Below are 25,531 nucleotides of genomic sequence, written 5' to 3'. Positions count from 1 at the left end.
CGCCCACACCAACAACGTCTTATCCGTCTCCCGAAATTTGTGTTTCTGCATATTGACCTTCTCTTCATCCATCCCCGCCAAAGGCAGTATCACGACAACCGACAAAATGGTGAGTACAAATTGAACGAAGACGACTTCATCTGCCCTCGAGGCCAATCTCCATCCAGTTTCGCTGCTATGCGAACTGCGATTTTCCGTCTCGGTCGTCGGTCCTTAGCTAGCTTGCTTGCGGGGACGGGCCGTTGATGATGATTTGGCTGGAAAGGATGGTGAAGTGTTGGATTCACTTCCAATGCTTCTCCGTCCTTCTCCTTAGAGTTAAAGGAAGACACAAGTTGATTTGAACAATTCACTGATGTCTTGCTTTCTCAATGATAGCCTCCCAAGTCCGGTAAGAAGGTGGCTCCCGCCCCTTTCCCTCAGGGAAAGGCTGGCTCCAAGAAGGCTCCTAAGGTCAGTACATATTTTGTCCATGATTGCGCGCGCAGTTCCATAGATGGCTGACAATGATGGCAGAACCCTCTCATCGAGCGCAAGCCCCGCAACTTCGGCATCGGCCAGGACATCCAGCCCCGTCGCAACTTGGCCCGCATGGTCAAGTGGCCCGAGTATGTCCGTCTTCAGCGCCAGAAGAAGATCTTGAACATGCGCCTCAAGGTCCCCCCTGCGATCGCCCAGTTCCAGCACGTCCTCGACCGCAACACTGCCGCCCAGGCTTTCAAGCTCCTCAACAAGTACCGCCCTGAGACCAAGGCCGAGAAGAAGGAGCGTCTCGTCAAGGAGGCCACCGCCGTCAAGGACGGCAAGAAGAAGGAGGACGTCTCCAAGAAGCCCTACACTGTCAAGTACGGTCTCAACCACGTTGTTGGCCTGATCGAGAACAAGAAGGCTTCTCTCGTCCTCATCCCCAACGATGTTGATCCCATTGAGTTGGTTATCTTCCTCCCCGCCCTCTGCCGCAAGATGGGTGTCCCCTTCGCCATCATCAAGGGCAAGGCCCGCCTCGGAACCGTCGTCCACAAGAAGGTATGTCTACTCGGTTGTCACAGATGTTGTTGTTGCGGCTTACTGACTGATCATAGACTGCCGCTGTCCTCGCTTTCACCGAGGTCCGCTCCGAGGACAAGAGCGAGCTCTCCAAGCTTGTTTCCGCCATCAAGGACGGATACTTGGAGAAGACCGACAGCGCTCGCAAGCAGTGGGGTGGTGGTATCATGGGTGCTAAGGCCCAGAAGCGCACCGAGAAGAAGCAGAAGGCTCTTGACAACGCCATCAAGGTCTAAGATGGAACAATACCCGGACTACTTTAGTGTATTAGGAGACTAGGCCACTGGAGGCTATCGGATCATAAAAATTTGGCATGGCGTCGGGATTATTCTATTGGGTTTCAAGTTCATGTTTTGCTCTCATGACATGGTGACCTCCCGACCCTTTTACTCCCAATCCGACATGTCGCTTTCTTCAATCCTGCCAAATTCTCAGCAATGATGTGAAACTTGACAGTTGGTGGGTTGTAAAGATACCGGTGGCTAAGTCTTTTTGCGAATAACTCAAGCCCATTTCTGTAAGGAAATTAAAGACTACTGAAGCCCTTCCTGTGGATTGTGGAGGTGTCAAGTCTTATCTGATGGCAGTCTGCCATGGGCTCACGGCGCAGTCATACAAAGGCCAAGTCAACCCATTATTATGACGGACGGGTATGTCCGTCCATGGATGCCGTAGTCTACTCTGTATTTACCGAAGGCCTTTCTCTCAAAAGTCTTGGCAAGTCGCATATGGCGAGATGCGACAGCGTGAGATACTACAGGACCACTCTGTAGAACGAGTGTACATAGTAATTAACAAACAACCAGCTATAGTCGGCTGTGGGGTTGATCGACGACAGGGGTCCCACAACTTGATGAGAAACCCAGAGAGAGGCGCAAGGGTCCAAGTGCGGTAGTGCTCCAGATCGACCATCGAAATACCGTACGATGATGCAAAAATTTGGGTTCCTCAACAAAGTGCCAAGAACCAAGTCTGAGAACATGCTCTCATTATAGCTGCGGTATGGTAACTTGAGGGCCTCTGCACGCGTGCAACGCTGAAGAGCTGCTGCACGCCAAGCCGGTAAACCTTGTGGTGCATTGCGCGTTTTGTATTCTGGGCTGAGAAATCTTCCCAGATTGGTAAATACAGACAGCCCTGTCTCTCGCTGGCTCTTTCTTTCTTCACGTCCGCAACTATCCTCATCCCGCCCGCTTGTCGAATGTTCGTGGAAGACGGCGTATTCCATGATTGTCGGGCGACCTGGACCGGATGCAGACCCGGGGCCAGCTTTACATTTGTTGTGTGCTTTGCCGTCTCAGGTCCCGAAGCTGTAGGTATTGTAGGAATGGCCCCGGCCCGGGTTATCTATGGGAGAGGCCCCCTCCCCCCCTTTTTTGTTCTTCCCTCAGACTCCAAAGTCGCCGTGGCCGCGATATCGAAAACGTTCTGAATTTCTTGGCATTCGTGTACCCATATGCTTCCACTTCGGGCACAGAGATGTCCCTGTCCATCCAAAGAGCACGACTGCGAGTGCGACCCGAGCTCTGGACGTGCTCAGCCTATTTACAACTCTGCGTAGGTCAGGTTGACTTTTGTCTCTTCATACGACCGGGCCATTGCCCCGGCGGCTTATAATCTGTGTGGGGTGTAAAAAAAAAGGTAAGCCTACCTATGAAGAGGGGAGGGAAACATGAGGGAGTGCCCGCCCGGCACCTATCACGCTGTCACGCATACATTCAATGAGAGCTTACATTGGCTGGCTAAACTGCTTTAGGTTAGTAAGCAACCACCAAATACCGTTCTCCTCTTCCAGAAAGCTTAGTTGCATTTCTCTTCCTCACTGGTTCTTCCTGTGAACCAAGAGTTTCCTTGTGGATTGATGAGCAACTGGTCAACAACTTCGACTCTCGATACTCCTTCTCATTGGTAAACAGTCCTGTCTGCATTATGATTGAGATAGCGACATGAACCCAATCTGTCAGATCACCGTCGATCACACCGTGGAGATCAGCGAGGGAAGGATTGGGATTGCGAAGGATGCCTTGCCTTTACGGCAGTGTTGTGAGGGATGACGCTGACAAGCACTGTTTCACAGCCGGGAGTCGCTCTTGGTTCAACTGTTTCCCTATGGCTTCTGGTAGCCCCAAAGACAGAGAGCATGGATCATATTCCGCGGCCGCGCATTAGAGACGGAAGGTTCACTATGGTACTGCCCTTGTCTGTCAAAGGGACAGTTCAACTTGTCAGCGGCTCGGTCAGATTCTCCACGACCCAAGTGGGCTGGAACGGAGATAAGTGCCCGACCGACGGAGATGGCCGGGCCTGACTGATCATCGCACGGAGACGGTCCTTCAGCCCCCACTCGGTGGCCGGAGACAATAATACACTGCGCGCCCTCGCTAGCGTTTTCAATCGATTAGATTCAGTCCGATTCTGTTATACACAACCGTCCATTAAAGAATAGCAGCCAGGACATATGCCGTGAACACTGGCCATGCTTTCCATTGCCATGCGGACACCGCACCGCCTCAGGGTGGTGGATTAGCCGGAGGCATAGCGCAAACGTCCCAAGTCACAGGTCACAACCCCGAAATAGTGCGCATCGCAAAGACGTGACCGGGGTATGGTGTCTTCTTCCCAAGTTTCCCTCCGTCTTTCTCTCCCGTCTCCCATTTCCCCTCCCCCCCCCACCCCCCACCCTATTTCTGTCTTCTGCCGTGTGTACTTGTCCCTGGTGATGCCCGGGGTGTGGCACCGTCAATCTCTGGGGCGACTCGTCCGAAAGTCTTGGCTTTGTCTGGCTCTGTGTTTGGCTCTGTCTCCAGGTGCGGAGAGCTCTCCACCAAATGGTCACGGTCATGGTCCCGGCCAAGAGGATTGCGGGTGGTACCCGGGGGGTGTTCCGTCTGTCTGTGTCTCTCTGCTCTCGTCTCATGCATCGACTCCATGTATGGTAGCGCCCAAGTATGCATCGCCATACTACTTATAATATCCTCCATGTCTCGCCCCCCCGCGTGCTCATGGCCTTACATCTTATGATATCTGCATGTAGCCTACTGCAGGATCTCGAGTCTATTTCGCTTGCCCACTACGTTGTCTGATACTACCATTCTCTCAGCTCAGCTTGATCTTGAAGCTCATTTACATTGTCTCAACAACACCATCTCTCATTGGATCAACCATTCCCTCGGCGCTCCCTCTCCAACTCAACCACAAGTCTCTGCTCATCTCAACGCAAGTTTTCTGGAATAGGTTGGTTCGCCCTTCACATACCACACTTTCTTACACACACATTCTCTCTCTCTCTCTCTCTCTCTCTCTCTCTCTCTCTCTCTCTCTCTCTCTCTCTCTCTCTCTCTCTCTCTCTCTCTCACACACACACACACACACACACATACTCTCCTTCACTCAGCTCATTGGATCGTCCCTCTTTCCCCTCTATCTATTATCATCCTTGCTTCCTTCGCTGAAGGCTCGGAATCTCTTTGCATATGCCTGTTCTCGTCACGCATCACTAGCTCAATACATCTTGCTTATACTCAAGTGGCACGACCAGTCCGCGAAAACCCCAGGTTGCACTACGGCATTCGGCGTTGGCCAACACCACCACCACCGTCATCTTCGATCTCAGACTCCAAAGTCCCTCCCAACCAGCTTAACTCGCATACCGTCGGCCGAGACAGGAAGTCACTTGTCATAGATTCGATTCTGCGGCCTTGTGTTCCCACCTACGTCGACCGGGCATCCTACCTCGTAGCCAAGGACGTCCGACAACTTTGACGTCTGTCGTGCTCTGTGTGTACAGTCAGAAATCAGCTCCTCCTTTCCAGTAGTGAACCGGCCCGGCTTCTCTACCTCGCAGCAGAAACGAGCGTCAATCAAGGGTCTCATATATCATTACTATCTCTGCAGCTGGGCAGGTCTCAGCCAGGTTGCCTGCACACAGCATCCGGACACAGGAGCAACACGTAATACTTTCCTGCTTGCACACTAGAATCAGCTATTGCGTCCTCCCGACTATCGACCGAGTCGTAGTCGAATTCATCTAGATACCCCGCAGCGTTGCTCTTACATTGAGTCCGGCTGCGTCAGTGTACATTCGATCACAATGGCTTTCCATGACCGTAAGTACCCGACAATCTCACCTCCCTGGGCAAATAGTCCTACTTCAAGACAACATGCTGACATTCCATCGTCATGGATAAAGAGAACAAGTTCCTTTATGCCCTGAGCTCTAACCAAGCTTGGGCTGGGTACAAATCACACCAGAATCCTGCGTTCTTCAAGAACCTTGCCTCGGGGCAGTCGCCTTCAATCTGTAAGTTCATCTGCAATGCCAGCGTCCTCCTTAAGCTCTGATGCTAACGCATGTCGACACAAAGTGTGGCTAGGATGCTCTGATTCTCGTGTTCCCGAGACAACAATCTTGGGTCTCCAACCCGGCGACGTCTTCGTCCATCGCAACATCGCCAACATCGTAGCCCCCACAGACATCAACACCTCGGCCGTCATCGAGTACGCTGTTGCCCACCTCAAGGTTAAGCACGTCGTGCTCTGCGGTCACTCAGCCTGCGGCGGTGCCAAGGCGGCGTTGGGCGACTCCCGTGTCGGAGGCGTGCTCGATACCTGGCTCACTCCCTTGAAGACAGTCCGCGCTCAAAACGCAAAGGAGCTCGACGCCATCAAGAATGAGGACCGCAAGGCTGTCCGTATCGCAGAGATGAACGTCGAGACTGGTGTCAATGTGCTCATGGCCAACTTCACCGTTCAAGAGGCTATCAAAGAGCGAGGCATGACTGTCCACGGCTGCATCTTCGACATCGCGAGTGGCCGTATCCGCGACCTTGGGTTCGGAACCATGGGCCCGGGTGCCACTCGGAACGGCATTATCAAGAACGGAGGTGGGGAAGAGGAGATCGTCCGCGGTCAACACGCTCAGCTCGTGTTCCGTGACAGCGGAGACGCCCACATGCAGGTCCGTTGAGGGTGGAAAGAACGGCAAAGCGATGATGATGTAACACCAATGGTGCCGTCTAGATACGGTGACCACTTGTCTGAAGATAGCCTTTGAGGGGCGATGTTTGATTTCCATCTTCGGGTTTCCATTCTTGTACTGAAATTTATGCGAGGCGCAGGAAACGGAATGACAGGCAAAATCAAGGCCACAAAGTCATACAAGAATATCAAGGGGCGTAATAGGTCTTTGAGTTCATGTGATAATAATAGGGGTATTTTCCCAGTTCTCTAAAGAGCCATGTATGAACAGAGCCGTCTTGGGATTCCTGGAAACGTGAAATGGTATCCTTGCCAACGTGCTCGCCTCAACCCGGCGTAGATTCATGGGAATGAGAAATCGAAGGAGACAGAGATTCTTTTATCCTGCCTTAAGCCATGCCCGGTCCCTCGAAATCAGATATTAGGCCTCATCAAATCGTATTCTCCTAGAGTGCGTGGAGAATTATGCACCGTAGACAAGCTTGAAAATGTCGTTGTAGACGAAGTAACTGCCAGAGGCAGGATCACGCAGAAGCTGGAAAGCCTGAGTGTAGTTCATGGGGCGCTGCTCCTCATCGACCTATTTTTCTTGGGTTAGATAAAGAGTTGCAACGGTGGAACAGCCGCAGGGCATGTCATATACGTACCAGAAGCTGGCCAGTGACGAGGATGATAATGCCGCCATCAGCGGTGGGCTGGGCGTCGAGGGTGGTGACCTGGTGCTTGACCTTCTCGAAGGGGAGGGACTATTGTAAAGGGGTCAGTGAGGGGACTGCAGGCGGCGCATTGAATTTGCGCATTCTCTTTGGGAGTACACACGGTGAGCTTCTCAACGATGGAGTTGACACCAAGGGAAGAAGCAGACTCGAAAGTCAGCATAGAGTGCTCCCGCTATTATTATTATCGTTGTCAGTGAATGCCCGGATGACTATGTAGCAGTAGATTTCTCACGTAGAGGCTGGCAAGTCCCTTGCGGTCCGAGTCGAACTGGTTGTAGTAGAACTCGATGAACTGCTCTGTTTGCGTTGTGGAGGCCGTCAGTGTCTTCTTTGTCGAAGAAGGGCAAGCAAACGGCATTGCGGTGCGGGCTATCTCGGCTATCGAGTATGGAAACACTTACTTGCGATTTCCTCGAAGTCTGCGAAAAGGCATCGGTTAGCTATCTATCTATTTTCTTGGTCTGATGAAGCGCAAAAAAAGGACGAAAACATCATGGAGATGCGGGGCAGCACACAGAGCGAGCGCACGCGCAAAGACAACAGCTACAGCAGTGACGGGGACGGTTGAGTGCACATCTTACTTACTGTTCGCCATTTTGTCTGATTTGGAAAGGGGATAGGTGTGTTGAAGACGAGGGGGTTTCGGGTCGGAAGGAGGGGTCGGTTTGTTTACGGTGGGTTTGAAGCGATCGAGACTTTTGTCGGAGGAGAGCTTTCGCCGGTCGCCAGGCTGAGCAACGAAGGAGGGGTGGTGGGCAAAGAGGGGGGAACTAACACAATCGAATGGCAGGGGCGCGGCGCACAGCACACACGCAATGGAAGGCGGGAGGCTAAGGTACCTTGCCTTGTGTGCTTGGGCACTTGGTCACTGTGGTCAGGTACCTAACGTCACCTGTCGGGCAACTTCCTGGTTTTAGGCATAGGGCAGTGCCTACCTGGTCTTTGGGTTTAGGTGCCCAGTATTAATGGTGGGGTTCTGAACTTCTGACACCTGTAACCTACTGGGCAACCGCTTCGACTGTCAGCATGCGATTGTGCAAGTGCTATACGGTAGATACTGGCATAAATAGCGGGGTGATTCTTGTTTCGAGGGATAGATGCAGCTAAACAGTCCTTGATGGGGAGCCGCCATCTGCCTAAGGCTCAACTCAACTGTCCCCATCATCTGAAGTAAGCGAGCCCGTTCCGCATGGGCCGTGCACCACCGAGACCTTGACTACAAAAATCTTTTCTGTCTCTCTCCAGTCGCGGCTTTTTTCCTCACTTCGATATAAAGGACGAACCAAACCGAGTATCGATCTCTTTTGAGAATCTCAATGGTCGACTGTATCAGAGTACTCAAATCGTTCATGGTATCTCCTGCGCATCCTGCCTTCAGGCGACACGAGGGCTTTACCTCGGATTTTTACTCACTTCACTACATTCTGTTCACAGAATTTTCCCTGCTCGGTAAGCATTTGGTCTCATTTTTTCTTAACAAATTTGACTCCATCGCGGGTTGCTACGTTGATGATCAACTCTTCCATTAAGAACGGCCAACAGAATATACTATGTTGATTCAATTTATCAAGCTCAACAGTCTGAATGTAGCTTTGAAGCAAAACTTAATCAAGCGTTTGTTAGCACGAAAGCACTAGCTAACCTGGATATCAATAGATCCCTTAACCTTCACTTTGATTGATGAACCTGCTAGATTAGGAAGGACTGTACTATGTACACCCATGTAGAAACAATAAACATGTACTATGAGAGTTACTCTGTCTGTTTGAGCATGCTGGCCTGTTGTTTGGTGATATCTTTCCTTCATCGTCTTCCGAGTTGCTCGACGAGCGACATGGAGTGCTGCTCCGAGGACGTGGAGGTGACTCTCACGTCGGACCAACTGCTCGTTGGTCTCGAGCGGCTGAGTGACTCATGTGTGCCGAAGCATCAATCTCGAATAAAGCCAGGGAATTGCAGATGCTCTACTCTTGTCTATTGCTTCTTAATGACGTTAGCAGCCTATGCAAAGAAAGTGTCGACACTCTCTATGAGCCAGCTCCTGCCATCCTTATGTTGAACATACATCTAGACGTGGGCATGCCACACTGATTCCTTAAGGAACATATCATGGATTAGTCCCACAATCATGACCATCGCGGCCGCTAGAGAACAATATGGGCAAGGTCGTACTTAACCACCCCATATACTCAAATCGGAGGCGGTCAAGAGACCAAAATAGAACATCCAATCCTTCAAGGTAGGCATGGGGTGCTATAATATCCCGGAATAGACATCATTGTGAACGTTAAGGGGAATATAATGTTTTCGGCCCCCAGGCACGTCATACCTCGATGATATCTCCATCAGCAAAACTTAATGACAAGAGTGGGATTCGAACCCACGCCAATTACTTGACTAGCACCTGAAGCTAGCGCCTTAGACCGCTCGGCCATCTTGCCGTTGTTGTTGTGATCTGCCAGAGAAAGCATATGATTCTCCGGGTCAGTTTGTTGACGTGAATGTGTACCCGCGATCTTGATCACCGAAGAGAACGAGAGTTTGGAAAGATTGCTGTGTACAAGGACCAGTACAGAGAATCTACTTGTAGCTTCCTTTTTAAACATATCCAACTTTTGAAAAGTCCGATCTGGTTGGTGATTTTCAATCTCTGAACTGCACCTCGGGGGTGTAATTCCAGTTTGAGATATAAGCAGGCGTATTTCCTGTCCTCCCGTTGCTAGTCGAATACACCCCGAGGAATACACCTGTTGAGCTATCAGCGAAAGCTTTGATTCAGAAAGAGAAAGCGGCATACCTGTGAAACCCCAACTAACCGCATCGTTGGAGGCGTAGAGAAGATTCTTGGTCTGGAAAGCTGACCCAGCTGGCCCAGCAGAGAACGAGTAATGTGTCATGTTGACAGCCCGAATCTCCAATCTGAGTGGTTTATCAAGCCAGTCCTCCGGTACTGGTGCCACGATATCAGTGGGAACAGCAACATACGACATAGCTCGGAACCGAAATTGAAGCTTGAGATCAGTCGGATTTCCCCCCGTCGTCAAATTCTGGCCAGGGAAGGCCTGCGTACTTGCGCTCGCGGGCAGCAAGACAACGCCGAGATCAAGGTGATGGTTCTGCGTAAGAAACACCGTAACGCCGGCCTCTTCCTCCTCCTCGGTTGGTTGAAAGTCAAGCTCGACGCTATAAGAGAAGAGCGTGTCTTGCTGTCTTCTTCCAATGAATGTCTGGCCATCGGGACCCGCGTAGTTCCCATTTAGAGCGGTGAGGTTGAGTTTGGAGGGTATCAGACGTAAGCTGTTGGGCTTCTCAGGCGGTGAAACTATGTATGAGCTTTCGATCGGATACCGCCAATACGTGAAGTGAGCTGGAAGGGTCGAATTCGGAGAGAAGTCAAACGCGTCGCCTTCAATTTCTCCCAGTGAGATCCATGGGCTAGCTTGGTTAGCAGAAGTCTTCTTGAGAGGGAAAAGATGTAATACGTACCCGGGGCCTTCAATATCCAGATTCTCAAGCGGCATCTCCCAGCCACTCATCTTCCCTTCGATGGGGGTAAAGTATGGCCATTCCCCCTCGTTCCACGTTACCGAAGTCATGACAGTCTCTCGGCCCATTGGAAAGTTGCGCCATTCTGGCCCTGATCTCGTGCCCAAGGCAACACACCACCTGATTCTCATTAGCTACTCGAAGTACAATGGTGGAGCTCCTTACCAATTCCCAGAGGCATCTTGAAATAGATCTGCGTGTCCGACAGTTTGAACTGATCTCCATTAGCCTCGCCTGCAGAGCCAACTTGGAAAGAGAGCACTCTTTGCGCTTTGCTAACAATAATTGGTAGTATTGGCGTTGGTCAGAACAGGGTTCAATGGATTTGACTGATACGGACCACCAATACTCTCTGAGCGGGCCATCGTGACCATATGGCCAAGCCCAGTGCCGCCTTTCAACTTGCCATTAGCTTTCGGAGCCCACAGAATGTTCATTTGGAATCACCTTCGGCAGCCAGAAGATAGTAGTAGCCATCTTTACGATAGATATGTGGTCCTTCGGGTGCCTATTCCCATGTCAGCCCTGAGGAAGTCTCCAGAGGACTCATCACAGACCATGCCGCCTGTGCCATTCCAGATAGTTCTCCATTCGCCGACTTTCCCGGTGTTGAGATCGGCCTCCGCCTGCTGAATCCACGGTCTTGTATCGTTTCAGCGTTTGTGTTTTTTCCTCCGAGGGTCGCTCTCATTTCCATAACACATACCCGATCTTCCAGGCGTGGGCACCATTGATGTATGTCTTACCATCATCGTCCCAAAATGGCTCCGTATCGTATCCTTCAAACTCAAAATGGACCGCGTCGGTCCAAGATTCCGGATTAAAAGGATCTTGCGCCTTGAAGATAATCTTGGACCCGAGAACTGAGTTAGATGAGTCAAGGAGAAGAACGTGGATCGGATCATACGTTGTCCCACCGCGAAGCATCTGTCGCGTCTCTGTCATCGTCTACAAGAGTCGTAACAAGCCAAAACGTATCATCGTGATAGCGCAGTGTCGGTGCCCAAATACCACTGAATTCTGTCAGGCGCGGCAAGCTTTCTTCTCACCCCGAGAGACTTGCCTTGTGGATCGGTTTGTCTCAACAAGTCGAGGGAGCTGTTCTTCCCTGTTCAAGACGTGCCCTAGACCATGTTAATGAAGTATTCACCCTCACAGGTCATTGAAACATACCGACTAGCTTCCAATTCTGCAAGTCTCTACTAGCATGGAGTGGTATACCCGGGAATGCATTGAAACTAGAGGATGCGCAGAAGAAGGTATCATTCCACTCAGGGACAAATATACAGCTAGGATCTGGATGAAACCCTGGGATTATTGGGTTATAAAAGGTCGAGTTAGATCCCTCTGACACTGAAAGCCACATCAGCCACACGGCCAATGTTACAAGTGAAAACATAATGTCTACTATAATGCAAGTGACATGCCCTTCTCTCCAAGATATGACACTCAGTAGTTACATTCGGGACTAGATGGGCGACTTATAGGCGAACTAGAAGGCCATGGTAATCGCATCAAACATGCTCGGGATATCTGCCAACAAACAAGCCTAGCTCGAGTCCCCGCATCGTCGGTACAGGGTGACATCATCCGGGTAAATGGCAGGCATAGGATAAATGAAGAGAGGCTCGATCGTAGATTTGTCTAGCATTCACCCGGGGCCGTATAGTCCTCTCATCGAATATATTCTGCATGGGTTTGTGGGTCTAGGAGGATCGTCTGGGGCATTAAGCATGATGGCGATCCGGGAAATACGCGACCGGGAGGAGAGGAGCAGGTGGGAGGAGGGGGCGGGGTGAAATGGAGAATACCAGGCCAGTGATACGTTACTAGTATGCAGGGCAAGGAAAGACGCAACGTGGACATCGAGAAGCTGACCCCATGGGCAGGATGTGGTTTTCACGGGGGCCATCGCTACCTACAAGGAGATCTGCCGCCGAGCGTTGTGTAGAGGTATTGTCTCCATGCATCGCGATGAGAGCGAGATGAAGAGTCGTTGTTTTTGACCGTCGAATTGCATGCAGTCTATATTCTGTGTCCCGAGGCCCAGAAATGCAATGGCCGTCGCATTCAGCCTATACAACAGGCACCATTGCCTGCAAAAGGAGTTGAAACCAGAGTTCGTGTAACGGCATGAGTTGTTTACTTCAGTAATGCATCTCCCTTAGCAACGCCGTGCCTCTTTCATCAACGGAGATCGGGGTGTGCCTCCTAAACGCCATCTACCTTATGCAGAGCAGCCGTATTGACCGTCTCGCTCGATCTGCACCGACATCTTTCTCTCTCTGGCCTGTTGCCTCCATCCTGGCGCGGTGCCACACTCGCCGCCCAACCTTGGAGGACTACCGGTCCCATAAGTACGAATCGTTTTCCAAACCAAGTCCTAAAGCTCCGACTCTGCACCGTTCGTCTCCACAGCCATCGGGCTGCCATTCTGCGCCTGGCGTTGCGTTGCACGGAGGCGCGCATTGCCAGGAGCACGGCGACGGGGCGTAGGCCGGCCGTTGCCGTTCAGGTTCTCCTCGTCATCGTCTGAATCGGGGTGTCCATCCGCGTACAGACGCGCCTCGTCCAGTTCGGTCATGCTATCCGGCCTGTCCCTCAACCACTGCATCCGAGGGCCTGATTTTGCAATCTCGGAAACGCGGAAGCCGTAAATACGGGGCTCATATATACGTCCAGCGCCCAGGCCCGGTGCAATGTTCTTAGCGTACATGCCATTGATCATCTCGAGCGAATCATCGTTAATACGAGCGCCGCCGCTGCTGAGAACCTCGGCCCCACGCTTAGTGAGGTCGTATTCCGGGAATGTGAGGAGGAAGAGGGCGCCAAAGGTACGGCCGAAGAAGGCACCGTCGACGGTTTGGAAACGGCTGTTGGGAGGGACGTAGACGTCGAGGCAGGAAGGGCAAAACAGCTTCACGGTGTCTTCGCCGGGAATATCAGAGAGACCGACAGGGAGTGTTCTCGCTTGATCGCAGTTGGTACGGGGGCAGCAGCCGAAATGGCCCAACTCATACTTCTCGCTCATCTGTTGAATGCCCGCCCTCGAGCAAATGAATCGCTGATGAATCAAGCCGTAAAGCATCTCGGAGGAAGACTCGATAACACTTAGGTCGCTAGCCATGCGGCTATGTTGTCTCCGGTCGTGTCTGGGGCCGAGTCGGTCTTGATCTCCCGAGTCGTTCTCGTCTTCGTCTTCATCCTCCTCCTCCTCTTCGTCCTCGTCCTCTTCAGGCTCCACATCAAGGATCATCTATGCAGGTCAGGTCAGCATTGACGTCTATCGCGCAGCCTGGGGGCTGAAAAGGTCGCTTGAGCTCCCAATCTCTAGAAGAACAAAAGAAAAAAGAAAATCTAAGCGAGAAAGAAACAGCCTGCGTACCTCGAGTGCCTCCTTGTACATCGCGACCTGATTCTGCAGGCCAGTGAGGTTGAAGTCATCCTCGATGAACTCCTCAGAAACCTCAGCGAAGTATTCATGGCCAAGGAGAGAGCAAAAGGAAGATATCCAAGACTCCGGGGCCCCCGAAGAGGTGGACATGTCGTCGAGGTAATCCAAGGTGATGGTATTGACGGGGTGTCGTTTAAAAATGGGTTGGGTTGCGACGCGGGCAAGCACGCGCGATACAGTCGTCGGATGGAGGACAGCGATGGTCTCCGAACAGCTGCTTTGGATATCGATGGTCTCCCAGCAGGGGCGCAAAGGTGGCGGGGTAGTTGGGGGGCGTGACGGGTCAAGTGCGGCGCATGTCGAGCGCGAAGGACGATGGGGAAGTTGCGAGATCGAGGAATGGTTTCGCGAGCGGTCGGATGCTGTGTACTGATCAGACTTGAGTTGCGATACAGAGAAATACTTCCCCGTCCTTTTTTTCTGGCGGCAGGGGAGAGAAGCGGTATTTGGAGCCTCTCAGCAAAAGCTGTAGTTGTGGTGGGTGGGCTGTGGACTGCGGTGCCTCACGAAGCCCAGCCCGCTGAGATTACGTCCAATCACTATGCTGGTCTGTGCGCACTCCATCGGTCCTTCGGTGAGCGGGCCTCTAGTTGTTCCCTTCGCCGATCTTCTCGGTGAGGGTACTCCTTCTCGCTTCCACTGATTCATTGCTACTCACCGAGACGTATGTGTCTAGGTACGTAGCCATGTCAAATCAAGTCGAATTGCTCGCCCATCACTGCTCTTCTTAGCTTGCTGATGGCTCGTTCTATGATACATAACAATTCTTGTTCTCGTTTATTTTCTTTAAGACTATGGTCCTTCAGTAGATGCTCTCAGACATGAGGCTTCTTGCCCGCGGCTGTTGCCACGCGCTCACTTCATCCAGGCCCCCCCAAATTCGACGTGGGTTTTCAACATTACACTCGGTAGAAGCTACAAAATCTTCATTCGAGGTAGTCAATATCGAAGAATTTCGAAGATCTTCATTCACACAAGAAAAACCCCTCCTATTTGGCCAGTCCTCCAACCCTGCTCAGCAGAGTTCCTTCTCGGCATCTTCAAAATGGTTCGCCCAAACTCAAGACGCTAACCAGAAACCCACCGCCAAATTCACTCCCTATATGAACCAATTCGCCCACCACATGTTCCCATACGAGTTCATAAGTCCTCAGAGCGCCGACGATTCTGGAGTTATAGTGAACACAACACAACAGTTTCTTGCATGGCTCGCGTCTGATCCGGATCCCATGGGTGCAGTGCTAGCAGGCATCGTCCACGCAGCATCCCACCCAGATGCCTCGGAGCCAAAGTTCTCGTCATTCGTTGCTCCCCTGCAACTTCTTCTCAAGGCTGCGGAATTCAACAGCCTGCACGAGAAGAAGATCAAGCAGCTTTACATAGCCCAGGCTCAACTCCCGGACCTACCTCTAGAACTCCAGGAAGACCTGCCTGTCCCACGCATTGTCTTGGAAGCCGGTAAAGGCGACGTATACAATTCGAGCTTGTGGCTTGGGCTGGAGCCGACATATACCCCGCTACACCGCGATCCGAACCCTAATTTATTCTGTCAACTTGTTGGCAGCAAAACAGTCCGCCTGCTACCGCCGTCATCTGGCGATCGGTTGTATCGTCAGATACAGGCTCAGCTTCAGCAGTCGGGGAGTAGTCGCATCAGATCGACGGAAATGATGGAGGGCCGCGAGAGGGTAGCAATGAACACAGCTGTCTGGGGATCGGAGAGCCACGCGGATATTACAGAGGCTCAATTGGGCCCTGGAAATGCTCTCTTCATCCCCAAAGGTTGGTGGCATAGTGTCAAGAGTAGACATCATGATGGGAGGTTGAATGCCTCCGTGAATTGGTGGTTCAGGTAGTCAAAAGAAGACTCGAAAGGGTGTCCAAAGCTTTAGCTCATAATAGGCTTTTTGTGTCTCTGTAATTAATCTGTTAAGACTTTGTCTGCGTACAAACGGTCTGACTTGGTGATACCTCACGTGTACTGGTGTACTTCCCCAACTTGTACTGGTCAATAAGCAACAATCTAAAGGCAGAAAAGATACCTCAAACTATTATAACACTTAAACGTCACAGTTTGCTTCTACTCAATGTCTGAGAATTTCCACAAATGACACGCGATTACAAAGGTGCAGGATTCTAGACCTAAGTGCTGTGCGGAGCGAGCGGGCATCGATGATTGTTAGTCTAAGTGAAGACCTTCAGCAATCAGCCCCACATCAAAGCACAATAGCTCAGGGGTAGAGCGCTGGGCTCATAACCCAGAGGTCTCTGGATCGAAACCAGGTTGTGCTATAATTTTTGTAACTTTTTTGCTGTTGAAGCATAATTTTTGATCATTTAGACCCTGATGGACCAAAGAATGATGTTTTGCATTCTGTTCTTTCAACCGGGGGTGCAGACATGCGACAGTGGTCCCTACCCGTTATCGATGATCCTCCGGAAGCAACGTCGTGTCCCCTATCCCATCCTCTGACTTACCTGCCTTCAATAGTTTCAAAAGTGACCACCAAAGGGAACGAGAACCCTCAAAAGCGGAAGATTGATGGCTTAAAATTCGACATCAGGTCTACGTTGTACAAAACAGGGCAGGCCGTCCTTCATCGGCAAGGTAAGACTACTCTTGCTGACTCTCGTCGACTCATCGACTCTCACGCAATCAAAGAGACCAGCTACGGTAGCAATTACTTGCACAGCAATGATCTCAGCCATCTTCTTCCCCAAACATGTTCTTGGCCCGCCGTTGAAGACTGGGAATTCGGAGGTGCTCTTGTTGATGACTTTACCGTCGACCAGCCATCGCTCGGGCCGGAACTGGTCCGCATCAGAGCCCCATGTGGTGCGCGAGCGGTTCATCGCCCAGGTGCACCAGACAATGACGGAGTTCTGGGGTAGAAAGGTGCCGTCCGGTAGCGTTGTCGCCTGAACAGCCTGTTTGATTTCGAAAGGGATCGGTGGGAAGATGCGCAGCGCTTCGTAAAAGACTGAGAAGACGTACGGCATCGTATTCGGGTTACCCCGTTCCGCAATGGCTTTCTCAAGTGAGTCCTCCTCACTTTGCTGTTTAATGTCGTCGACCTCCTCGCGGATCTTGGCTACAACCTCCGGGTGCTGCATGAGCAGGTAGAATGTCCACGTCAGAGCCTGCGCCGTGGTATCTTTGCCTGCCGAGAGGTAATTCAGCGCGGCATCGGCAACTAGCTGCTCGTCTCCAATGGTGTCTAGCAATGACTGGACTAAACTGCCGGATATGTTGTCGAGCCTGTCGCTCCCCAGATCTTGTGAGACGTCTGGCGCGGTTTTGGGAGACGCTTTTCTGTCCGTCATCGCACTGGAGACTATGCTCTGTCCAAAGGATTTCACGACAGAGATGGATTTCCTCAGACGTGCTCCTGTGAGGATCTCTGTGAGGAACCACATTGGATTCTGGAACCGCTCTGCAGTCGCACCTGATGCGTAGTCGAAGGACAGGCCAAACGTGTCTTCTGCGTGCATTTCCATCTATGTCATGTGTTAGATGGAGCAATGAGAAGGACAGAATGGACTGTGAGAAGCATGCCAACATACGTTGTAAGCCATCTTGCCCATGAGTTGGGTCGTGATTTCGTGGAAGACTGCCTGCAAGTCCACCACATCATTACCTGACTGGCTTCCAAGGTAGGCGACACTCTGAGATAGATACTGTGGCAACGCCACGTCTGTGAGAACTCTCAGGTTCGAGGTATTGAGGAAATTGAGGCCGGCCTTTCTCTGGACCTTCCACAGGTCGCCATCAACATTGATTATGCCATTACCTGTGGCCCGTAAGCGGAGTGATCATCAATACCGAGAGGCACTAAGACCCACCAAACAAGTCCCTCGATCTCCCCTTGAAGAATTCCCCCTTGGCAAATATGCCCTCGTTCTTGAAGACGTATTCTAGGTTCTTGGGATCGCTGATGATGACCCCTGGAGGTAGACTGGGAACAGAGATTTGCAGCGTTTCATAGCCGTAAAGTTGTTCACACTTGGTGAACCAGTCGAATAGCTTCTGGCGATCTCTGAGGAAGATGATGCCATTTCCGGCGAGCGGCAGTGTATTAGGAGGTCGTCTAGGCCAAAGTCAATATCCAACCAAACGGTGTATTCAATAGGTAGCTCAACAGGCTTGAAAGTTGGTGAACTGACCGTAATGGGACGCCATTCCTCCTCAGCTTTGGCTGACCAAAGATGGCGTATATTAGGAGTGAGATCGCAACCACTACGACGGCTGCTGAGGCATTGACCAGGGCCATCACGAGGCGATGTCCTTGATCTCTCGTAATGGAGATATGGGACGACTTTCCACTACAATATGTGCCGAAGACACCATCCGTACTTGAGACCCAATTTACCGTAAGTGAAAGACTGTAACTTCTAGCTTCTCGATCTTGACTAAACTCGGCCAGAAAAGGAATGGTGGAAGGAAGGCGTTGAGGAGGGGTGAGGAAGAATGATACCACGAAGTATATGATGACGAAGACGAAGGCCAACACGATTGTCCAATGGCCCCAACGTCTCAATACCTAGGCGCTGACCAGTGGGAGGGGAGCAATTGGTAGCTTGCATCCCCGACGGGGGAACTCAGAGTTCCATTGCACCGCTCCCGAGTAAGTCCACATTACTGCGTACACTAAACATCTCACCCCTGTCGAAACTTCAAGCCCTTGGCCCTTGTTACCTTTAAGGATAAGGTAGCTCCCCGCCATCATGTTGACGTTCTTTTCCAAGAACTCTTGACCTTACGCGCCATGATACCGTCAAGGGTACTTACAACCAGACTTCAACGATGTGCCAAATCAATCTAGCCTGTGATCACCTTGTTCTTTGGAACCCAGGTCGGTCTCAGGTGCTGCTTCCGTCGTGGTGAACTGATGAGATACCTAGTGGGCACGTTTCTAGCGGAGCTTGGGGGGGTCGGACCCATGCCCGGGCTGGAGCTTTCCCTGTCTCGAGCTCAGCACTAGCGAATGCGATAGCTCCCGCACCCGCCACCCCGTGCCGGCTAACGGCAGGGCACAGGGGGACCCCAATTCTGCTACGAACTTCCATCTGTCTCAACAAGAAGCACCGTGTAATAAAGCCCTCGTGGCCGCCAGATTGAACCTCCAGCCGATTTGCAAGGAGCTACACATCGGACGCTTTGCATGTGATTTGGTCACCTAAACTCTTCTACCAGTACAATCAACTACATTAACTGCTCAACCGGCCACCAGTGTTAAACGAAATCCTGCTACGACAGCTACTTGCATCTCGACGTCATCACGATGGCGCCTCTCGTCCCGCGATTCCACCTCTTTGAGATTGACGACCAGCCTTGGTGAGTTGCGCCTCCCAATTCCTACTCTCGCCTTTCACAATTCTCTCTGTCTATCGCAGAATGCTAACACATCCTCTCCCAACCCCAGGTTCCCCTCTTTCCTCCGAGCCTACGTCCAAGAAGGCCTCCACGCAGCCTGGGTCTACCGCGTCCCCGTCCTCCAAACCTCCTCCCCGGCCCGCGTCGCCGCCCAGATCCTCCAGCACGTCCTCGGTCCTCGCCTCCCCTCCTACACCTTCATCGACTTCTGCGCCGGCTCCGGCGGTCCCACCCCGGCCATCGAGCGCTTCGTCAACCGCCACCTCACCGCCCAGAAGCAGCCCAACGTCGACTTCGTGCTGACGGACCTGCACCCAAACACCGAGTCCTGGGCCCGCGCCGCCGCGCGCAGCGAGCATATCGGCTACGAGCCAAAGAGCGTCGACGCCGCGCACGCGCCGCGCGAGCTGGTCGACGGGTATACCTCCAAGGGCAAAAAGGTGTTTCGGCTGTTTAATCTGGCGTTCCACCACTTTGACGACCCGCTGGCGAAGGCGATTTTGAAGAATACACTCGAGACGTCGGACGGCTTCGCTATTATGGAGCTGCAGGGCCGCGACCTCTTGTCCTTCATCATGCCCGCGATCCTCGGTATCGGCTGCTTCATCTTCGCGCCGCTCTACGCATGGAGGCTACGCAGCTTCTCCGTCCTCATTTTCACCTATCTCATTCCGATCATTCCGTTTGTGTTGGTGTTTGACGGGTACATTTCTGCGCTGAGGACGCGGACGCCGGACGAAGTAGAGGCGTTGATGAAGTCGTGTGGCGGCCGGACTGAAGGGTGGGAGTTTAAGAGCGGTAAGGAGATATATATGCCACCTGTTGGGTCTGTGAGATGGATCGTGGCGGAGAAAATTTCATCTAGGGATTGGTAGATGCGGGGGGCTATGAGAAAAAGAGGAAGAACCTAGACTGAGAGAACATACAAAACTACAAAGTTACGAGACATCATCACTTGACAACGTGCGCACATTGACGCTGAGAGATGACTGGTTGCAACTTACATCCTTGATGAAGTTCATAACTTTGTTACAAATTTCCCCCCTGGGGCTAGTTGAGAACAAGCTGGCTAGTGACAAGTTCTGAGAGAGGTATCGAATTTTGCTCAAATCGGTGCACTACAGCCAGTATAGTTCAATAAGGTTGATAATAAACATTGGTGGGTCGGAACATTCACATTCAAAATTTGGAACGGTAATTTTGCTTCATGTTTATTCTCATTCTCATTCTATGAAATGAAGCACAGAACAGATATCACTCCGTTTTGACACCAAATCCCCAAAACTTGCCGCGGTATCCAATCCACGCGACAATTATGTTCGTGTCGGAACTATGTCGACGACACATCCTGATTTCCCAAAGTTGTACCCAAAAGATGATTAAAGAAAAGAGTCCTTCATAAATCCATAAATATGATCGCTAATCAACTCAGAGCATGCTTGCGCTTTAAACGACGGGACCGGCCTTGACGACCTCCTCGGTCGCTTCGCTGGCGTACTTCTTGAAGTTCTCGTTGAAGAGGGTGCCAAGCTTCTTAACCTCGGTGTTGAAACTGTCGTTGCCGGCAGTCCAGGCAGCCTTGGGGTTGAGAAGCTCGTCGGGGACACTTGGGCAGGTCTTGGGGACCTGGAGGTTGAAGACTTCGTAGGTCTCGTACTCGACCTTGGCGAGCTCGCCAGAGTGGATGGCGTCGAGGATGGCACGGGTGTACTTGAGGGGGCAGCGCTTGCCTCCCTGAGCGGCACCGGCACCGACCCAACCGGTGTTGAGGAGCCAGGCATTGGCGTTGTGGTGCTCGATCTTGTCGGCAAGCATCTTGGCGTAGCGCATGGGGTGCAGGGCCAGGAAGGGCTGGGCGAAGCAGGAGGAGAAAGTGGCCTGGGGCTCGGTGACACCGTCCTCAGTTCCGGCCATCTTGGAGGTGTAACCAGAGATGAAGTGGAACATGGTCTGGGCGCGGTCGAGCTTGGAGATGGGAGGCAGGACACCGCGGGCGTCGCAAGTGAGGAGGATGATGTTGGTGGGGTGAGATTCTGACATGCAGGGAATCTTGGCGTTGCTGATGTACTCGATGGGGTAGGCGCAGCGGGTGTTTTCTGTCAGGGTGCAGTCATCGTAGTCGACGGCACGGGTCTCGGGGTCGAAGACAACGTTCTCAAGGACGGAGCCGAAGCGGATGGCGCCGAAAATATCGGGCTCCTTCTCGGCTGACAAGCCGATGGTCTTGGCGTAGCAGCCGCCCTCAATGTTGAAGACACCGCGGTCACTCCAGCAGTGCTCGTCGTCACCGATCAAGGCGCGCTGAGGGTCGGCAGAGAGAGTGGTCTTGCCAGTGCCGGACAGACCGAAGAAGAGGGTAACATCGCCGTTCTTGCCCTCGTTGGCAGAGGAGTGCAGAGTGAGGACGTTGTGCTTGATAGGCATCTCGTAGAAGAGGACGGTGAAGACACCCTTCTTCATCTCACCAGCGTACTCAGTACCGAGAATGACCATCTCCTTCTCGGCGAAGTTGATGGCGACTGAGGTGCCGGAGGTCATACCCTCGGTGTATCTGTTGGCGGGGAAAGAGCCGGCATTGTAGATGGTGTAGTCGGGGTGGAAGTGCTCGAGCTCCTCACGAGGAGGGCGAATGAGCATGTTTCTCATGAAGAGAGCATGGTAGGCGCGGGCGCAGATGACACGGACGCGAATGCGGTACTTCTCATCCCAGCCGGCGTAACCGTCGACGACGTAGATACGGTTTCTGGTGTTGAGGTAGTCGATGGCACGTTCGCGGTTGATCTTCCAGACCTAGAAATCTCACATGTCAGCGAATGCTCAAAGAGAGGTTGGCCCCGGCGTTGGATGTGGGTCCAGCGCCGGGAGAAGCAGGAACATGGAGGCCGTCGGCACGCGGGGTGGTGTGGCAGGAGAGAATGGGTGACAGGAGTGGAGTCATGAGAAAAAGGTTTAGCGCGGCTTTGCATTGGAAAGTGCGGGGCCGGCAACCAACTGCCTTCTTTTCTCATGCGCTGCACCCAAGGCCCAAAGGGGAACGAGGAGGGGTTGCAGCCTTTGATGACGACACTCCCAGTCGCCAAACTGCACCCGAGGAACCTGGCGGGGAACATCGGGGAAAAACATTGGATGAAGGACCATCTCGATGAGTTCCCTCCGGCATGAACCGATGCGATGCGCCTGCATCAGTTCCTCGGATTTGTGCAGAAAGGACCAGCGGTAGCGGACTTTTTGCTTGCTGCGCGCAGGTGCGTACCGGTAGCAGTGCCGAGCTGAAACATGACGCATTCATTGACAGCAAAGAAATCTTCGGCAGTGCCTGAGTTCGTTTCGCTGCTGACTCAGAGTAGGGCTCAAGCTTGCAGCAGAAAAGGGCCCAGACACTTTCCAGAGTGACTTTTTTGCTGTCTCCGAAAGGTCGCGTGACAGACGGCTCTGTTTGGGTGCAAGCGCAGTTGCCATGGCTGAGTGTCTTGGGGGGAAATGCGAATATCCAACCGATGACGAGCCACACAAACAAAGGACCAAGGGGAAGCGTGCCCACAGCACCATGACTCGATCTGGGTTGCGATTTCTCTTACCTCGGGTGACATGGGCTTGTTAACGGGGCCCCACCTGGTGAACATCATGTTAGCAAATAGTTACGCATTCAATGGTCAGCGCCAGCCGTTCTGAAGCTGTGCGTGTTGACAACTCTGGTTTTGGAGAGGGAGAAGCTTACCAGATGTTGTTCTTGGAGCTGTCCTCCTCGACAATTCGCTTGTCCAAAGGCGAACGACCAGTCTTCTTTCCAGAGTAGGCAGTCAAGGCACCACTCGATGTGATGGCGGAACCGGTCTCGTAGACGAGGGCATCTTCGTAAAGGGCGGGGACGGAAGGGTTGGGGATAATGGCGACACGGTCGTAGTCAATGTGCGCGGTCTCGTGAAGCTCCTCCTCGAGCTCAGTGTGCTCCTGGTGAGGACTGCAAGTTGTGGGTTAGCCAGCTATTTCTGGTGTTTTTTTTGTCCAAAAACTGGACTTGCTGAACCAAGAAACAGCAGGGAAACTTACGCAACACCACCAGGGTGGAGAGGAGTCTTGTTAACGTTGCTAGCGATCACTGAAGGCGCCATGTTAGCTACAACTTGTCGATTGGTAAAATTGAATGATGGTGATATTTTTTTTGGGTGGAGTGACAAGTGGTATAAGGAAAGGATGAGACCAAGACTGAGTTTGCGTTGTTGTGGAAAAACTCGGGAAGGGGATGGGTGTATAAGAGGGTATATGACGATAAAACGGAGATGGGATGTAGTGTGGACGTACTCTTGCGTAAGTCTGCTTGGGTTCCTTCTGCGAGAATCTGAGACTTTGGGCCTTTAACTTTGGGATCAGTGTAGGGAGAAGCAGTTCTCTGGACGGGATCCTTCATGGTTATAAAGAATTGAGTCGTTGGACGGGTAGGTCTTTGAGATCGGGTGAAGATGGTTTGGGTCAAGGCTTGGAGGCTTGTGGTTCTCGTCCGCTTTCAGGGATCGCGAAAGGAATCGTATCCACACTTCTGGAATAAATTGGCCGGGGTGGACGGAGTAAGATGGGAGTGTGAGACTGGTGAGTACAAGTGTAGACAAAGCTGCTTTGGGTGGCTTGGATCTGAAGCTGGGCCGAGGATAGAAGGGCCAGAATGGGGTCTTGGACTTATAAGAACGGGCGCGGCGTGTGGAGTCGCGGGGGCGAAGACGCCGATGTCACTGGACGAATTGCCGTTGCTGCGAGCTTCACGATATTATCTCGGGTTCGGCGGAGGGGCGTAGATCCCTGTGCGGGTTCGGGATAGAGGAGGAATAGGGACAGAATCGGGGAGAGTTGGGGAAGACTTCTCGGGAGGACGTCTTGTCTCGATCCCTTTGTCACTTCGTATCTTTGCATGGTCCTTCCTAGGTTGGGAATGGAGGCGTGTAGTATACACTAGCACGACTAGGTACGGGAGAAAATGTGTGGAGGAAGTTGGAGAGAGGGGTGTCAGGGGTGTGTGATGAGGGCGTGTGGGCAGTGCAAAGGTAGGAAAAAGACAAAATGAAGAAAAAGAGACATGCAGCAGCAAGTTGAAGAGTGCGAGGGCATATCGGATTGCCTCATCGTCCCAAGATAACGAGGGCCCGAACTTGCCCGCCATGTTTCCCTTCGGGCCATGTTATCGCGGGGCTAGGGGGGTGGAAGTGGTTGCGGCAAGGCAAAGTGAAGGGGCCAAATTTTACCATGTTCTCTTCGACAGCGTCTATCATGATGCACAATCCTGCAATCCACAAATCCCACCCTGATCTGAGGTTTGAATCTGGAGCCTTGGAAGTACCTTCTTCTGCCTTAACCAGGGCAAAGAGTACACCCCTCCATCCCCCCCTCCTGTTGGCGCCTCCCCACAATCTGCGGGCTTCCTCCGTCTGTCTCCGTTGCGTCGGCCTGGTCCTCCCGAATCCTGGCTAACTTACCTCATCTTTGAAGCCGTCCACCTTCCCAGTACGTAAGTTGGGGATGCCAATTCACCATAGAGAGATGCGAAGGGGTCGTCTTGTGCATTTCTGCCCGTGTTTTATAGGTACCCCATACAGGTGACGCTTCGTCATTGGCTGCCGGTTCCTCTGTAATTCTGTTTGGCAAAAGGTACATAGAGGTACAACAGTCAACAGACGAAAGAGTTCGGGCGGCCTCCGGGACAGACACGCTTGTCGCTCCGCTACATTGCCCTCAAATGTTGATTTCCCAGGAAACGACAGCCCGAAGAACAACTTCATTGGTGCTTAAGCTAGCTACATCATCGAACAGGAAATATAATACTACCTCGATATGATTGGGCGCAAAACAGAGATCATAACGTGGAGGGGGATCCCGTTACACGTCGGCGCCAAAAAGAAGGCCGGACCATGAAGATCAATTATCCCACCCGCCGTTCACCCGGATAATTATTCAAATCTTGCTGGGGGCCCGGGGAAAACCTCCCCTTGCCGCACCTTAGGTCATCAAGCCGGACAAAGCCGCGTGCACGCCGAAAGTATGTCTGCGAATTGCGCAAGGAAGCCACAAAACTTCGGCTTCTGACTCGGCATCGAGTCAGCCTCGAATTAACGCTTCTACCTGCTCGGGTCGAACGCGACCTCGAATTAATGTGCCAATAGAGCAGAAACGGGTTTCCTGAATCAAAAAAGCATACGAATCAAGTCACCCGTTCCGTGCCGTACGTGGCCCGTCCGTTCAGATCGATACGTACACCGACGTCTCCGTCTCAGACCTGGACACTGAGCAGTTGCACATGCTATACCAAGGTATCTCCCATCTGTATGTACGAAGTATAGACTCACACCTGCGTTCGATTACCGCGGTGCCTTGCCGCATCTACGCACTACTGTCTAAGTTATGCACCCCCGCTCCCCTCTTCGTAGG

General features: G+C 52.3%; 12 protein-coding genes across 12 annotated transcripts; 6 read left to right on the top strand and 6 right to left on the bottom strand.

Moving 5' to 3' along the window:
- Window positions 1-106: 106 nt before the first annotated feature.
- Window positions 107-1,283, top strand: CTAM01_14675 (60S ribosomal protein L8-B; the record flags this gene model as incomplete). Its single annotated transcript, XM_060530674.1, has 4 exons — window positions 107-109; window positions 379-453; window positions 517-1,026; window positions 1,083-1,283. The coding sequence occupies 4 exons, from the start codon at window positions 107-109 to the stop codon at window positions 1,281-1,283; spliced, it is 789 nt and encodes a 262-aa protein (XP_060374759.1).
- A 3,854-nt stretch (window positions 1,284-5,137) lies between these two features.
- CTAM01_14674 (carbonic anhydrase) lies at window positions 5,138-6,013 on the top strand (the record flags this gene model as incomplete). Its single annotated transcript, XM_060530673.1, has 3 exons — window positions 5,138-5,153; window positions 5,237-5,347; window positions 5,412-6,013. 3 exons carry the CDS (start codon window positions 5,138-5,140, stop codon window positions 6,011-6,013), a joined length of 729 nt encoding a protein of 242 aa, XP_060374758.1.
- A 474-nt stretch (window positions 6,014-6,487) lies between these two features.
- CTAM01_14673 (nuclear transport factor 2) lies at window positions 6,488-7,338 on the bottom strand (the record flags this gene model as incomplete). The annotated part of the gene is made up of 6 exons (XM_060530672.1): window positions 6,488-6,604; window positions 6,672-6,770; window positions 6,844-6,915; window positions 6,976-7,040; window positions 7,145-7,162; window positions 7,329-7,338. The coding sequence occupies 6 exons, from the start codon at window positions 7,336-7,338 to the stop codon at window positions 6,488-6,490; spliced, it is 381 nt and encodes a 126-aa protein (XP_060374757.1).
- Window positions 7,339-8,059: 721 nt separating this feature from the next.
- On the top strand, window positions 8,060-8,272 carry CTAM01_14672 (uncharacterized protein; the record flags this gene model as incomplete). Its single annotated transcript, XM_060530671.1, has 1 exon — window positions 8,060-8,272. The coding sequence occupies one exon, from the start codon at window positions 8,060-8,062 to the stop codon at window positions 8,270-8,272; it is 213 nt and encodes a 70-aa protein (XP_060374756.1).
- Window positions 8,273-8,514: 242 nt separating this feature from the next.
- Window positions 8,515-8,802, top strand: CTAM01_14671 (uncharacterized protein; the record flags this gene model as incomplete). Its single annotated transcript, XM_060530670.1, has 1 exon — window positions 8,515-8,802. The coding sequence occupies one exon, from the start codon at window positions 8,515-8,517 to the stop codon at window positions 8,800-8,802; it is 288 nt and encodes a 95-aa protein (XP_060374755.1).
- Window positions 8,803-9,386: 584 nt separating this feature from the next.
- Window positions 9,387-11,234, bottom strand: CTAM01_14670 (beta-xylosidase; the record flags this gene model as incomplete). The annotated part of the gene is made up of 8 exons (XM_060530669.1): window positions 9,387-9,490; window positions 9,541-10,178; window positions 10,230-10,409; window positions 10,455-10,503; window positions 10,570-10,683; window positions 10,737-10,797; window positions 10,847-10,931; window positions 10,996-11,234. 8 exons carry the CDS (start codon window positions 11,232-11,234, stop codon window positions 9,387-9,389), a joined length of 1,470 nt encoding a protein of 489 aa, XP_060374754.1.
- A 214-nt stretch (window positions 11,235-11,448) lies between these two features.
- CTAM01_14669 (beta-xylosidase) lies at window positions 11,449-11,655 on the bottom strand (the record flags this gene model as incomplete). The annotated part of the gene is made up of 1 exon (XM_060530668.1): window positions 11,449-11,655. One exon carries the CDS (start codon window positions 11,653-11,655, stop codon window positions 11,449-11,451), a length of 207 nt encoding a protein of 68 aa, XP_060374753.1.
- Window positions 11,656-12,672: 1,017 nt separating this feature from the next.
- On the bottom strand, window positions 12,673-14,307 carry CTAM01_14668 (casein kinase II regulatory subunit; the record flags this gene model as incomplete). The annotated part of the gene is made up of 3 exons (XM_060530667.1): window positions 12,673-13,545; window positions 13,675-14,105; window positions 14,274-14,307. 3 exons carry the CDS (start codon window positions 14,305-14,307, stop codon window positions 12,673-12,675), a joined length of 1,338 nt encoding a protein of 445 aa, XP_060374752.1.
- A 560-nt stretch (window positions 14,308-14,867) lies between these two features.
- CTAM01_14667 (JmjC domain-containing protein) lies at window positions 14,868-15,599 on the top strand (the record flags this gene model as incomplete). Its single annotated transcript, XM_060530666.1, has 1 exon — window positions 14,868-15,599. One exon carries the CDS (start codon window positions 14,868-14,870, stop codon window positions 15,597-15,599), a length of 732 nt encoding a protein of 243 aa, XP_060374751.1.
- A 691-nt stretch (window positions 15,600-16,290) lies between these two features.
- Window positions 16,291-18,014, bottom strand: CTAM01_14666 (cytochrome P450; the record flags this gene model as incomplete). Its single annotated transcript, XM_060530665.1, has 4 exons — window positions 16,291-17,241; window positions 17,308-17,534; window positions 17,587-17,831; window positions 17,908-18,014. The coding sequence occupies 4 exons, from the start codon at window positions 18,012-18,014 to the stop codon at window positions 16,291-16,293; spliced, it is 1,530 nt and encodes a 509-aa protein (XP_060374750.1).
- Window positions 18,015-19,025: 1,011 nt separating this feature from the next.
- CTAM01_14665 (uncharacterized protein) lies at window positions 19,026-19,992 on the top strand (the record flags this gene model as incomplete). Its single annotated transcript, XM_060530664.1, has 2 exons — window positions 19,026-19,078; window positions 19,167-19,992. The coding sequence occupies 2 exons, from the start codon at window positions 19,026-19,028 to the stop codon at window positions 19,990-19,992; spliced, it is 879 nt and encodes a 292-aa protein (XP_060374749.1).
- A 571-nt stretch (window positions 19,993-20,563) lies between these two features.
- CTAM01_14664 (phosphoenolpyruvate carboxykinase) lies at window positions 20,564-23,525 on the bottom strand (the record flags this gene model as incomplete). Its single annotated transcript, XM_060530663.1, has 5 exons — window positions 20,564-21,907; window positions 22,696-22,729; window positions 22,836-23,078; window positions 23,168-23,216; window positions 23,420-23,525. The coding sequence occupies 5 exons, from the start codon at window positions 23,523-23,525 to the stop codon at window positions 20,564-20,566; spliced, it is 1,776 nt and encodes a 591-aa protein (XP_060374748.1).
- Window positions 23,526-25,531: the final 2,006 nt, after the last annotated feature.

The sequence above is a fragment of the Colletotrichum tamarilloi genome, assembly GCF_030869305.1.
Source record: "Colletotrichum tamarilloi strain Tom-12 chromosome Unknown Scaffold_130.1, whole genome shotgun sequence".
NCBI lineage: Eukaryota > Fungi > Ascomycota > Sordariomycetes > Glomerellales > Glomerellaceae > Colletotrichum > Colletotrichum tamarilloi.
Note: the sequence above shows the minus strand (reverse complement) of the source record. Positions and strands in the feature narration are given on the sequence as shown.